This window comes from Ictalurus furcatus, chromosome 23 (assembly GCF_023375685.1).
Source record: "Ictalurus furcatus strain D&B chromosome 23, Billie_1.0, whole genome shotgun sequence".
NCBI classification, from domain to species: Eukaryota; Metazoa; Chordata; class Actinopteri; order Siluriformes; family Ictaluridae; genus Ictalurus; species Ictalurus furcatus.
The window spans coordinates 17,738,751-17,752,366 of NC_071277.1; the positions used below are offsets into that span (position 1 = coordinate 17,738,751).

Consider the following 13,616-nt stretch of genomic DNA (forward strand, 5'->3'; position numbering starts at 1 on the left):
CTTTAAAATGTTTCTCGCTATTCCACTGAGAGAAAATGAAACATGGACACTTTTATATAGTTGACTAATAGATATTTATTTATATACTATATATAGATAGATATCTTACACAACAGAGCACAATGTGGACATAGACAATATAACATTACATTACATTACATTACATTACATGACATATATAGCGCTTCTTTAGCATGGTTTACGTATTAAAAGTCCGCACTGTCGAGCTGCATAGTCATGAGGAGAGGAGGTTTCCACTTAATCTCTTATAGCTTGCTTCAGAATCATCTTTAAAGAACACACACATGCAACCTTCCATATACACTTCCTGTCAAGTCCGTAGGTGCTTTTGTTCTTGATGGAAAACATTTCTCCAGTGATGTTACCACGATGGAAGATGTCCTCCAATGGGTCATCCTGCTGTGGTGTCAGCGTTCTGCATAGACTTACATACGGAACGTTTACGTTCACACGTGCGTGCGCGTCGGTTCTGATCCGCGTCACCGTGTCTGCGCAATGCACCGACTTCCCGTCTTTTAAAAGCGCCGCCTTAACGTGCAGCCTGGCTAATGTTATACATTCATGAATAAAATACAAAAGACATTTTACACACAATGATATGATGACGACGATGGAGGAAGAGCCCAAGCTCCAAAAACCCCCCCCCAAAAAAACGGATAAAGTGGGACGTTTTTTTGAACAGGATGCCACATTAAACTATTCAAATACACAGAAATCATGCGTTAGCACCTATTGCACCTTCCAGAAACTTTGATACAATTCCGTCCTTTTGTCGAGTGTGCAAAGAGTAGTGCAGAGAAGCAAGCGCAGGACCTGGACGGTCATGACTCGACACGCTCGGGTCGACGTTACAGCAGTGATCTCTGTCTCCGTCTCACCTGTGCTGTCCGCACCATCGATACCACAACGTGTGCAATTCAGACTTTAAACAGGTTATATACTGTATATATTATATACGTACACCAAAATACAGCATTCTGTTCCTTATAAAAGTCCAGAGCTGTGATGCAATATTGTTTTTTTTTTCTGTTCTGTCCTTGGTGTAAGGAATAAAACACTCAGCAACATAATCAACAACGGATTACTGTTCCCACCCTGAAGCTGATTATTTCCCTATACCGGTATGTCCTGAAGTGTTTTACTCCTCTTCAAGTTACGGTACAGCTATGAACGGTCATTTCCTCACCAGCCTCTCATCAGACGTACACTACTGGTCAAAAGTTTAGACACGCACATTCTAAAAATTAACCCCCCCCCTCCACATTTTATAATAATAATAAAGTCATCAAAACTCTGGAATAACACAAATGGACCTATGGGAATTATGTTGTGATAAAAAAATCCAAAACAAATCAAAATAATTGAATATTTTAGCATCTTCAAAGTAGACGCCCTTTTTGCCGAGAATTTCCAGAAATGTATTCTTGGCATTTTCTCGACCGATTTCTTGAGGAATTTCCCTGAGATGATTTTTAAACAGTATTAAAGGAGTTCCCACCGACGCCAGACTCTTATCGGCTGCTTTTCCGAATATTTTGCTCCGAGTCGTCCGTCTTAAAAACATTTTTTTGTCATTGAAATGTTCGTTTTCTAATGAAAGAAGCGGATACGTCGGCACGATTATATTTTTGTCTACGACACCGATTTCACACATTTAATCCCACACCTTCAGATCAAAAGGTTTTTAAGATTGTGAGAAACATTTTGTCCACAAACTTTTGACCGATAGTGTACTGTAGAAACGATAACATATCAGAACAATCGCGTTAATATATAAACCTTCTATTTCATTTACAGCCAGAACTACCGTCAGACCTGCAGTTAGAGAACATGAATCAACATCTTCTGACCAAGCTGGCCAAACATTAGGGTCTAAAGACTAACCCTAACCCTTCCTCATCTAATTTCATCCTAGCTGTGGGGGAAAAAACCAAGAATTTATCCTAGCTAATATTACATTTAAGTGCATGAAGCTGGAGGTTTATTTGTAAAGGGTTTAAACTGTGACTGAATTAAAAAAAAAAAAAAAAAATCACCCAATCTGGCAACCCATTTATCTTATACTTTGCTGTGCGAGTGTGAGACCGAGACAGAAGAGAAAAAAAAAATACACCACTTCTCTGGACTTCCACAGTTCCTAAAAACTTTTGACATAGTAGTAGTAGTAGTAATAATAATAATAATAATAATAATAATAATAAATCTTTTGTGTTAAATACATTCAGGAGGGAAATGTACAGCCCGGTTTGGTCCGAGAGAGGACAGCACGTCCGTCCCATTTTTAAGGGTGGACCTTGAAGGAGAGCAGCTCCTCTGAGTGCATGTTATTGAGGGAACGAAGCTCCGGCAGCTTCAGCAGCAGCTTGGTGAAGACGGCCGCCTCGTTCGAGTGGTTCTTCGTGATCAGGTTCCTTAAAGCTCTGATCAGGTTCTCCTGCAGAGCCTCCACCAAGCTGACGTCCTCTATCCCGGTGCGGTCTGGAAACAAGTAACATGATGTTAAACTCTGCCTTGATTTTTTTTTTTTTTTTAAAAAACACTGTATATGTTTTTTTGGTGTTCAAAAATGTTGGCAGACATTTAAAAGTTAAGTCTACTACCAAGTACAGTTTTTTTTTTTATTTTTTTTTTTTAAAGTTCTAAATTTTGTACCGGCAGACACGAGCACGAGTGCAGTGAAGAGACTCGTCTCCTCGGGGCTGAGCTGCAGCGCCACGAGCTTCTCGCTGAAGTCGAACATGGACGAGAGCAGTTCTCCGGCGCCCATGGAGCGCAGAGCCTCCACGCTGTAGCTCCGCCCACTCAGGAAGCTCACTGTGCGCTGCTTCACGTCGAACAGCGAGGAGAAGCGCACCATCAGCACCTGCATCAGCACACCATCGGAGCAAAGTTACAGTAACGAAGGGGTAAACAGTATACAGACGGTATATTATATATATATATATATATATATATATATATATATATATATATATATATATATATATATATATATAAAATGTGTGTGCTGTACCTCGAACGTTCCAGCCTTGAGCAGGCTGACCTGGTCGTGCTGCGAGAGCTCGCAAAAGCCGGGAATCTGCCTGGCAAACTCCACCACCTCTCGCACGGCAGGCGTGAAGCTCATAGAGAACTCCTCCCATATCTCGTGGCTGGACTTGGACGGGTCCACTACGGGTGAAATGTTCATGGGACACACCTGTAGGACACACGAATGTTTTCAGCGTTTGACTACAAATCCAACATCCACGTCGTATTAGTAGTAGGTGGGGTTTTTTTTTTTTTATCAAGACTTATTCTATAGAGCTACCGAGTAGCCCAGTGTGACACTTCCACCACCATGCTTCACTGCCAGGTTTTAACACTACAAAATGTGCAAAAGGGGGCAAATACTTAGGCGCACCAATCTGTCCACTTTACCCATCTATGTAACTACAAACTTCTGTCTGTTGATTTATTACATTCTGGCGCCAAAACACGCGGACACTCACCAGGTGCCGTCGGTTGGCTGGTATTCCAGCGAGCTCGTTCAGATTGGGTCTGCTGTAGTGGCAGTACGAGGCGTTATCAGGCTGAGCGCTGCTGTGGTACCGGATAGTGATTTGCTGCCGACTTTCACAGGGAGAGCTGTGGATGTTTGTCGTGTTGCTGTTGCTCAGTCGTTCTGAGAGGCCCAGGGAAAGGGCGCCCCCTGTTGTAGGAAAGATAAACACCAAATTCAGAGATCTAACACATTTGAATCAGAAAACAGTACTTAGAGAGATAAAAAAAAAAAAAAAACACACACACACACACAACATTGCTTTGCTTTTTCGTATAGGACAAATGATTGTGAACGCCAGTTTAAACTAGGCACACTTCATAATATATAACCATAAATGTCCAACGTATATTTAGCGACCTATTGAAGTTTATTCTTGCTGTGTATTACGCTAACATGGCTTCAACAGACAGAGGGCGAAAATTAAACGTTAATTACACCCTGATTTTACACACCCGACTGTGCGAGATGAAATCCGTCAGGTCGAGGCGCCGGATCCTCCTCGCCGCTGTCTGAGGAACAGGACGAGGCCAAGCTCATAGTGTCCATGGGCACGGAGGACTCGGAGTCAGGACAGCACTGCGGTGAGGACGGGGGTGAGGGAGAGGAAGAGGAAGACGAGGGAGAGCAGGAGCTGGACTCTCGGAGCACCTGGTGCAGCTGGGCGCCGGTCATCACGCTGTTCATAGCGTTCTGCATTTCCAGGAGCATGCGCTGCTTCTCCCGCTTTGGAATGCGTCCAAACCGCACGGCTGCCAGAGACAATTGCGCGTCGTTAAACTTACTAACACGACAGAAAATCGAGTTTATAACTGAGTGACATTACAATGACGGTATACTGTACTTACATAATAATAATTACATAACGGCTTAACTTAGTTACATAACTGAATAGCTTTATATAATATAAAACATTGTGTGATCGCAGAGTACAAACCCGAACAGGAAATAATTACAGTGTGACCATAAAACGAGTGGCTCACTATAGCTCATTTGAATATTTTGATTAAAAATGTCATCATTTACAAGTTACTCGTTCCTGAATGTACATCTCATTCATTTTAGCAGACAAATTACACCACGTCTGTCTAGAAGCACAGAAGAAAAAGCGCTCACCGTCCCGTGACATCCCCACTGCTAGGCATTTCTTGAATCGGCACTGCTGGCAGCGGTTTCGGTTTATGCGCATGATGGTGCAGTTCTCCGACTTCATGCACTTCTTATACTGGATATTCTGCTGAATGCTCCTCCGGAAAAAGCCCTGAAGGTTTCAGCAGGAACATTGATCAAACATATGTTTGCTAGAGGCGATTAGATTCAATTAGAGATATGAAAATTTAGCAAATTAAAAATATCGGTTGATTTTACACAGAAAAAGAAAATGGAAGTAAATGGATTAAAGTGTGATTTGTTCTAACCTTGCAACCTTCACAAGCGTGAACGCCGTAATGAAATCCTGAAGCCACGTCGCCACACACTTTACACAGCAGCACCATGCCGTTCAGCTCTAAACACACAAAACACAAAGGCGTGGTGTAAACACTGACACTGGATATATTTCTGTCAATTCAATTGTCAGTCGTAGTGAAGGAGGTGTGGCCTTTCTACTTGTCAGTCATAGTGAAGGAGGTGTGTTCTTTCTACTTGTCAGTCATAGTGAAGGAGGCGTGGCCTATGTGTTTGTCAGTCATAGTGAAGGAGGCGTGGCCTTTCTACTTGTCAGTCATAGTGAAGGAGGTGTGGCCTATGTGTTTGTCAGTCATAGTGAAGGAGGTATGGCCTATGTGTATGTCAGTCATAGTGAAGGAGGCGTGGCCTTTCTACTTGTCAGTCATAGTGAAGGAGGTGTGGCCTCTGTGCATGTTAGCCACAGTTGAGGACATGTGGTCACCTCCTAACCAATTATTTTTTTACCTAAACAGCTTTAAAGCTATAAATCATACAATACTGAATTGTTGACTATTTAAAATGCATCTTTTATACATCAAACTGCCAATCACTTATCACAAAGCCTATGATAAGGCAATATGCATGTTTTATTACCGTTCCAGCAGTGCAAATTTCCCAAAAGTGTCGGCGAACACCAACAATAATAAGCTGACCATTTCGAAACCTTTTTGTTTTTTTTTTTTTTTACCAGAAGTCCAGACTTACTCGTGATGCTGCTCTTGGTTGCGCTCTTCTCCGACACAGGCATGCGAGAGTTGGGGGGTTTAGGGACACTGAGAGGCCTGGCACTGGGCATTTCCATCTTCAGGCTCAGTGCTGCTGAAGGGGGAGGGGATGAGGACTGTGAGTGGACACTGGAGCAGTCATTCAAGCAGGATTTGGAGCTGGAGGCAGAGCCGGAAGAGCAGATGTATGCTATCACACCAGCTGGCAAAAGAGAAGGCACAGGAGACATGTGAGAAGATAATGATATAATAATAGAATTGTAGCTATCTATGGATAACTAAGAGAAGAGTGGATTTGATCAGTTACAGAGTTAGAGGACAACTGAGACAGCAAGCTATATTATGGTTTTGTTTGCTTGCTTGTTTGTTTTGGCAGGGTTGGGATGAGCTCTTGTAATATAGCAAAGACATTTCTGTGTACAGTTATCGTACCCAGTCCAAGTACAATCCAACTGAACAAAACGCTCCACTTAATTCAGATCAATACTAAACTCTGAAGAAGTTGCTAATTCTGCAATGTTCTGTTTCCTGTCTGGGGGTAGAAACAGGTCAGTAGATGGACAGACTGTAGCCAAAGTGCTTTAAGCCTAGGATTTATAACGCATTTAAAATTCCATGTCTGGGGGTTAAAGGTGCAACGGTGGGTCTCTGCCTGGTTTATCACGTTACCACGTCCCAATTAAAGGAACGACAAGGTTAAAGCATGAGCATAAACAATAGCAATTTCATACAAAGGTCAGCTTTAAACCCCTTGACCTTCCAGGACCTGCAGTAACGCACGTACATCCCTCACTCCCTAAATTACACAGCTCTCCTATGAGTTTCACTGCAATTACTGAATAATTCATAGCGGTTAGTGAATAATGTGCTTTAGGGGTGAACATGGAGAAATAAAGCCGTGAGAAAAGAAGAAAAAACTGGTTTTTGAATTGCAGATTCAGAAGTCAGTATTCAACTTTGCTCTTAATTACAATTTTGGTAGTTTCTTACATATGAGATTAGATTTGTGCCAACAGTAGTGAGTGTAACTTTTAAAGAAACAAACAAAAATATAAAAAGAAGAAAGAAAAAAAAACGCTCTAAAAACTGAAAACAGTGAAGTCAGTGGCAAAAATTTAACATTGTCTTTAAATAAACAGCGTCCTTTGTTTGCCATTCTGGCAAAAATCTTAAATGTGGGTGGGGCTTAACAGCGATTTACTCTCATTGGCTAGTGAGATTTGGATTGACAGCTTGAGTGTCCAGGAGGAGGAGGCGGATGGCGATGATGCTCTGTACCGATCCCGAGAGCTCATCTCGACAGAAGAGTCATACGAGACTTCCCAAACCTCAAATATTAATTATGAACTAAAAAAAACACTGAGTAACTAAGTAATAACCGCAAAAGAACCGCATCCGGAATGCTCTCCAAAATTCCCGACTCTTCCTGTCCCTACTTCCTGGTTCAGGGAGTTCAATGTAATGTCAGGTCCATAACGCTGCTACAAAACTGCTCTATATAACAATTCATTAAGACATAATAAATCGATAGAGGGGCTCCTGGTCACAGATTTTCTTTATTTATCACTGTATAGAAAATATTTAAAGCTGCAATAGGCATTTTTTTTTAATTCCTCACTTGTATAAAAACCTGGAAGACATGTAGAACATGATAAAACAATAACAATGGATTAAGCCGTGGCCTTCGCTAAAGTGTATTATGTGTGGAAAATGTACTATAGGTCCAAAATTCTTGCCTGTGTTTGGATTTGCTTCCTGTCAATCATTTTAGAAACGCTCTATGGGATACTGCAGATCCTGGGGGTGGAGCTTCATGAACGTGGATGGGAATCATTCGAAGGTCAAACCCTAATGCACCCTTTAAGGGATTGTTTTGAATGTTAGAGTTTAATATGTTAATGTGTATAATTCAGTAACAGATCCGGAATAATAAGCGTGCGTCTGTGCAGGAAATTTTCACATGTAGACGGGCAGTTTTGCAATAAAAATAAAAAATAATAATAATATTCATTGTAAATAAAAATATGGCAGGCTACAGTACATGTAACTACTGTATTATATTGTTGCATTATATTTTAAGTATCATTTTAATATAAATAATAATGTATATTATTCATATTATATTATAATATAATATATTAATCATTATATGAGTGTTTCAATGCAAAAGACAAGGTTACCTAATCCTGCGTGACTGAGGATTCCCAGACCCACCCACACGTGTCTGTGGCGTACTCGCAAGGGCCGTATCCCAAACGCTATCCAAGTGCCCTAAATAGGTTGCACAGCCCACAGTATATATTTCAATAACTGAGGCGCCACCGTATCAAATATATCACACCGGCACTCCAGTTCTATTTTAAACTCGCTATTTTAGTCTGGGATTTGGGTGTACTCGTTATAAGATACCCGAGAGAGTGCGCCTACGTAGGGAGCTGGGATCGATTTGAACTCGGGCCTGCAGAGAAAAAAAAAAGGCAATCTAGGTCACAGCACCTGGCTCACATGCTGCTGCGGAGACACTCGCGCCGAATTATGCAAAGAGATACGTCACGGAAGTTCTCGACCAATCAGAAGGCAGAGAACGCCGGCTCGCGTACATAGAGGCACATGTGCAGGCGGGACAAGCCATGTGAGCAGGAGGAAGAAGAGTACAAGCACATAAACACGGTAGCGCTGTAGTGTATGCACACCCCTTACTCACGCATAAAAGCGTAGAATATTATAAAAAAAATAAAGACAATAACCAGAACAATACCGGTTGTACCAATTCAGTATTTATTTACATTATTCATTTCAGCATTAAAAAAATTATTAAAGCCCCCTTACCTGGTTTTGTTGAGCCCATTTTCGTCTTAAACAGCTTCGTAGGTTCAACCTCAAACTGTTTTAAGGTTGGTTAGCTAAGCAGCTAACTAACGTGTAAATATATATATAGTCCTCAGAGTTGTAGCAGTGAAGAGAGACAACTCATGTCGCTCCAAAGATATCCGGGAATCTCCTCAGGAACCTCCCTACTACCCAAAAAAAAAAAAAAAACAACAAAAAAACTGAAATAGAATAGAAATGAAATGAAATAAATGCGATGTATGTGAGGGGAAGAAAAACCCCGCTTCTTATACGAGAAGAATTGTTAGTATACAGTAGCTGTATGTCCGGCGGATCTGCAAGTGACTGCTGCTAAGAACTGAATGTTCTGAGGTTTGTTGCTATGGGCCATTTCTCCGCCCCCACCACCTCCTCCGACACGACCGCGCGCGCGCTACAGTCACTTTAACCCAGTGACACAGTTTCCACAGAGCAAAGGGGGCGGGGTCAGTGCGCTCAGATCAGCGACGTCACTGCTGGCGCGAGGGCCGTAACATTCCCGATGAGACAACAGAGCAGATCAGTGTTATGAGCGGTGTAATACAATATACCAGTCAGTTTGTGTTAAAGGTGATATATATATATATATATATATATATATATATATATATATATATATATATATATATATATATATATATACACACACATTAGTATAACATGTTATTTGTAACAATACATATTAAAATTTTACCACATTTGCTATACCTAACTTTCTAATTGCTAAACAGACAAAACATCAACATAAAAAATGGGGATATATTCAGAAGTCTGTATTTTTAATGTGTTTTAAAGACATCTTGCAAAAGGGGGGCCTCGGTCAAATGTTAATGCCATTTAGGGGGGCCTTGCCCTGGAAGAGTTTGGGAACCCCTGTACTAGACCATCCAGGTACCTTTGGGGTACTCATTTAAACTCTAATTATAATCTCGGATACTATTTAGGACGGATAGTAGGCAAATTGAGACACAGGGATAATCTTGAATAAAAAGACTAACCTTACCTAACGCACCTTTAAATGAACCCTCAACTCTGAAACACGTTGTTTATTTTGACACATTTTGTCACGTGTTTAACGTTTCTGGCGTTCATTTTTTAAAATTATTTCATGCTATACACACCTCACATTCGTTCAGGTTTACAACATCTGGAAGATCTGGCACATTTTCTATCCACTCAGGTGGTTGATGAGGTCCTTGTCATTTTGACTCATTCCTGGCGTGCCATCCAACCCTTGAATCTGATCCGGAATGCGGCTGCAAGACTTGTTTTCAATCTCCACATGTTCTCCCACAAAACCCCGTTGCTGTACTCCTCCTTCCTGTAGCTGCAGATTTAAAACACTGATGCTCGAATACAAAGCCAAAAACAGATCAGCGCCAACCTATCTGAAGCCACCTAGCACTTGCTGTACTAACCTCCCCCTGACAGATGGTATTTATATTGAGACCCTGACCTAGTGAACTCGCATGAGAATATGCTTATGATAGAGCCTACAAAGTACTTCTGTAAATTGTTCTGGATTAAGAATGCAACGCAGCTGTAGTTAGCGTTTGACCTTACTCTTACTCGGCTCAAACCGATCTACAAGATGATGGCGTTCACGGCCGTATGAGCATGAACGTTGAAGCTTTGGAAGCTGATCTGATTGAACAGTGTACAGATCGAGGAGGGGAGCGCTGGACAGATTAAATGACTAAAGCGCTGCTGCATCGCTGTCTTTAGGTGAAGATGACGAGAGGGCTACGTCCTACAGCACCACTGTCAGCAAAATGCATTGTGGGTAACATAAAGTGAAAATAGACCATGTCAGTGAAAGAAGTTTAAACACACAAAAAAAGTCAATCTAGAATTATGTGGATTTAGTTATTTATTTACATGAACTAGTTAATATACTGATACACCGTGCTTAGGTGGTCTAGAGTCAGTAACTGTATTCCTACACATGGTACCTATTCAGCAAGAGTACCTGATATTGTAGCTACAATGTGTATAGAACACTGCTAATTTACTACTATCACGAAATTACACATTAAATATATTACATTATGAAATGCATAGGTATATGCTGCATGAAGATCAATACGGTCTTACATACTTGCCAAACTTATAAGTTTAGGATATAGCAATGTTCTGATCAAGTCTACTGGATTTTATTAGATGACAATCCAGAGCGTGATAATGTTATCTGCGTTTTTACTACACCGTTACTCAACGTGACATCACGGGCGACTTGTGAACCGAGGCGACCTTTAGAACACAACACGGCATGAATGGGTTGAACTTTTCTGCCAAGTACTAAAAAGATAAGTACTGTGACCCACAATGATAATACAGGGAACATTTGCTAATGTTAACTCTAGCTAATTTATAACATTTTCTAATATTGTAGTCTTACTGAAGACTTAGATCTAGCGCTAAAAGTACTATAATGTTATAATCCTATATATAGGGGGGGGGGGGAGATAAGTATTGGACACGTCAACATTTTTATCAGTAAATATATTTCCAATGAGGTGAAATTTTCACCAGACATCGGTATTAATTGAAGAAATCTGGAAATATAAAGAATTCAAGACATTGAAGTCCATAAATGAAGTTATGTGTAATGAAGTGGAATGACACGGGGAAAAATGTATTGAACACACTAAGAAAATTCAGTTCTTCAAGGCAAGGTAAGGAACGGAACCAGCTGAAATTCATGAAATCCCCCACTGTATAATGCTTAGGAGGGCACAATGGCTTAGTACAGGGGTTCCCAAACTTTTCCAGGGCAAGGCCCCCCAAATGGCATTAACATTTGACCGAGGCCCCCCTTTTGCAAGATGTCCTTAAAACACATTAAAAATACAGACTTCTGAATATATCCCTCTTTTTCATCTTACATCTTTACATTACATTAGGAATTGCTTGTGTGTGTGTGTGTGTGGTTGTCTGAGAGTGAGAATTTATTTTTCACACCAAATTGTTGAGGCCCCCTGGCGGCTCCCACTTTGAAAACCACTGGCTTAGTGGATAGCGTGTTTGCCTCGCACCTCCAGGGGTTCGATTCCCGCCTCCGCCCTGTGTGCAGAGAGTTTGCATGTTCTTCAGGGGTTTCCTCCAGGTACTCGGTTTTCCTCCCGCAGTCCAAAGACATGCATTGTAGGCTGATTGGTATATCTAAATTGTCCGTTGTGTGTAAATAGGTGTGTGTGTGTGTGTGTGTGTGTGAGAGAGAGAGATTGTGCCCTGGGATGGGTTGGCATCCCATCCAGGGTATCACACACCTTGTGTCCGAGTCCACGTGACCCTGTGTAGGATAAGCGGTAAAGAATATGGATGGAAGGGTTACTTTGGCATACTTTTACCAACACAGAAGGTACCTAAATTGTCCTTGCAAGTGCAACAAAGAAGTGTTCACGCTATCGTTAGGAGATTGCGATTTCGAATCCCTTCGATGCCACATCCATCTGTGGGTCGGAATAAAATTGGACGTACGCTTTCTCACCTATCAATCACAGCCACAGTAACCAATCACAGGCGTCTGTGATCTCATATATGCAGAAGAGCGTAGATATCGCTTTCCCCCCAAGTTTGTTACACCTCTCTTTGATGCAGCAAAATCACGCGCTCGTCGGCTTCACGTGTTCTGGAAGAAGCACCTGTTAGTCTTGAGCTGGCTGGTGACCAAATTGGGGAGAAAATATGGGGAGGGGTGGTGGTGGGGGGGTTTACAATTAACTCAAGTAAAAGTGCAAATCCTTGATCGAAAATAAATTCTCTGGTCATCCAAATTTTAAGTTAAAGTAGAAAAATATAAACTCCTATTTACTTAAAGCATGAAAGTTCCTGACTGGAGTACTAGAGGAACAGAAAATGCACGCACACACCCAAACAGAACACATCATTTCATACATTTCAGCCACAGTGTTTTATTGGATGTTTGTCCATAAAGCAAGTGCACAACAAACCTCACTGTGTCACACACTATATACAAACCTGTGATTTCCCATCTATCCACTAGCCAGACTTTCCCAGTGGCTGCTTTTCGACGGCGTGTTTAAAAAATACGTTACAAACAGAGAGGAGCCTCGTGTTGTCGTGGGTGCAAATCGGCATCCTGTTAACATGCACATACCAAGACTGAAAAAAAAACTAAAGCGTGGTCACTTGGTGGTGTGTGGGTGGGTTCTTATAGTCTGTATTTGTTCCTGATGCCACTTACATACATGAGGTTGAGCAACATTAATAATAATAATAATAATAATAATAATAATAATAATAATACCAACAACAACAACAAGAACAACAACAATATTTTCCTCCTAGGATAATTCAAACATTCAGATAATTGGAAAATAAAATCCCAGTCTACTCTTTGTATAAAAAAAGAAGCTTTCAAGTCAACGAGGAACAAATAAAGGACAGTTCTGTTCACCGAAAGCGGCCAGGGCGGTCGGGGAAGCGGAGATTATATATGGTGAGTGTGCTCTGAGAGGACGGGGACAGAGGTAGACAGGTACGGTGGGGTCGGAAAGAGGGACAATTTATAGTGGGCGGCTCGGAGGGAAGACTTCTCTTTATGTGGCGTATCTCTTCGTCCACTGTTTGGCTATCCTGTCGTGTTCGGTTCTGTTGGTCAGGTATTGCGTGGCGATGCTCCCGACGAGAGGGTCAGCTGTGGGACAAACACAACAAATTCACCAGGTGGAAAAGAGCATAACATGGCCAAAAAGTAGCGTGCCGTTTCTGTGATGATGCATTTGTTTTACGGCAGACATTTTACCGTTTTATATATTATATTATATTATATTATATTATATATATATTATATAAATAATATTTATGCCACAGCGCTGTTGAAACCGCAGTTCAGAAGGTTTCTATAACTGAAGCTCTGACGATGACTGCGTTTACATGCTCATCAAATTCCACAAGTTTAAGGTCTATATTCGGGTTGCAGCTACATTCAGAACACGATGTTTATATGCGTACAGGCATCAGAATATTCCCGTATACACTGTCGTTGT

At 41.3% G+C, this 13,616-nt stretch overlaps 2 protein-coding genes across 2 annotated transcripts in view; both read right to left on the reverse strand.

Annotated features, from left to right (window-relative positions):
* Nucleotides 1-1,022: 1,022 nt before the first annotated feature.
* On the reverse strand, nt 1,023-8,988 carry nr1d2a (nuclear receptor subfamily 1, group D, member 2a). Its single transcript, XM_053611835.1, has 9 exons — nt 8,566-8,988; nt 5,717-5,938; nt 4,981-5,069; nt 4,679-4,823; nt 4,018-4,314; nt 3,513-3,712; nt 3,035-3,220; nt 2,674-2,884; nt 1,023-2,499 (listed from the first exon to the last, which is right to left on the reverse strand). The coding sequence occupies exons 1-9, from the start codon at nt 8,582-8,584 to the stop codon at nt 2,303-2,305; spliced, it is 1,566 nt and encodes a 521-aa protein (XP_053467810.1). The 5' UTR covers nt 8,585-8,988; the 3' UTR covers nt 1,023-2,302.
* A 3,375-nt stretch (nt 8,989-12,363) lies between these two features.
* Nucleotides 12,364-13,616, reverse strand: part of ube2e2 (ubiquitin-conjugating enzyme E2E 2) — a 31,566-nt gene continuing 30,313 nt past the window's right edge. Inside the window, exon 6 of the mRNA XM_053611617.1 lies at nt 12,364-13,264. Coding sequence (XP_053467592.1) covers nt 13,167-13,264 — 98 coding nt within the window. The 3' untranslated portion in view covers nt 12,364-13,166. The remainder of the gene's footprint in view (nt 13,265-13,616) is intronic.

Coding starts and splice junctions, on each gene's coding strand:
- nr1d2a (XM_053611835.1), bottom strand. Junction 4,824..4,980: donor ACGCTTGTGAAGGTTGCAAG/GTTAGAACAAAT, acceptor TGAAACCTTCAG/GGCTTTTTCCGGAGGAGCAT. Junction 3,713..4,017: donor ATTTCATCTCGCACAGTCGG/GTGTGTAAAATC, acceptor TTCCTACAACAG/GGGGCGCCCTTTCCCTGGGC.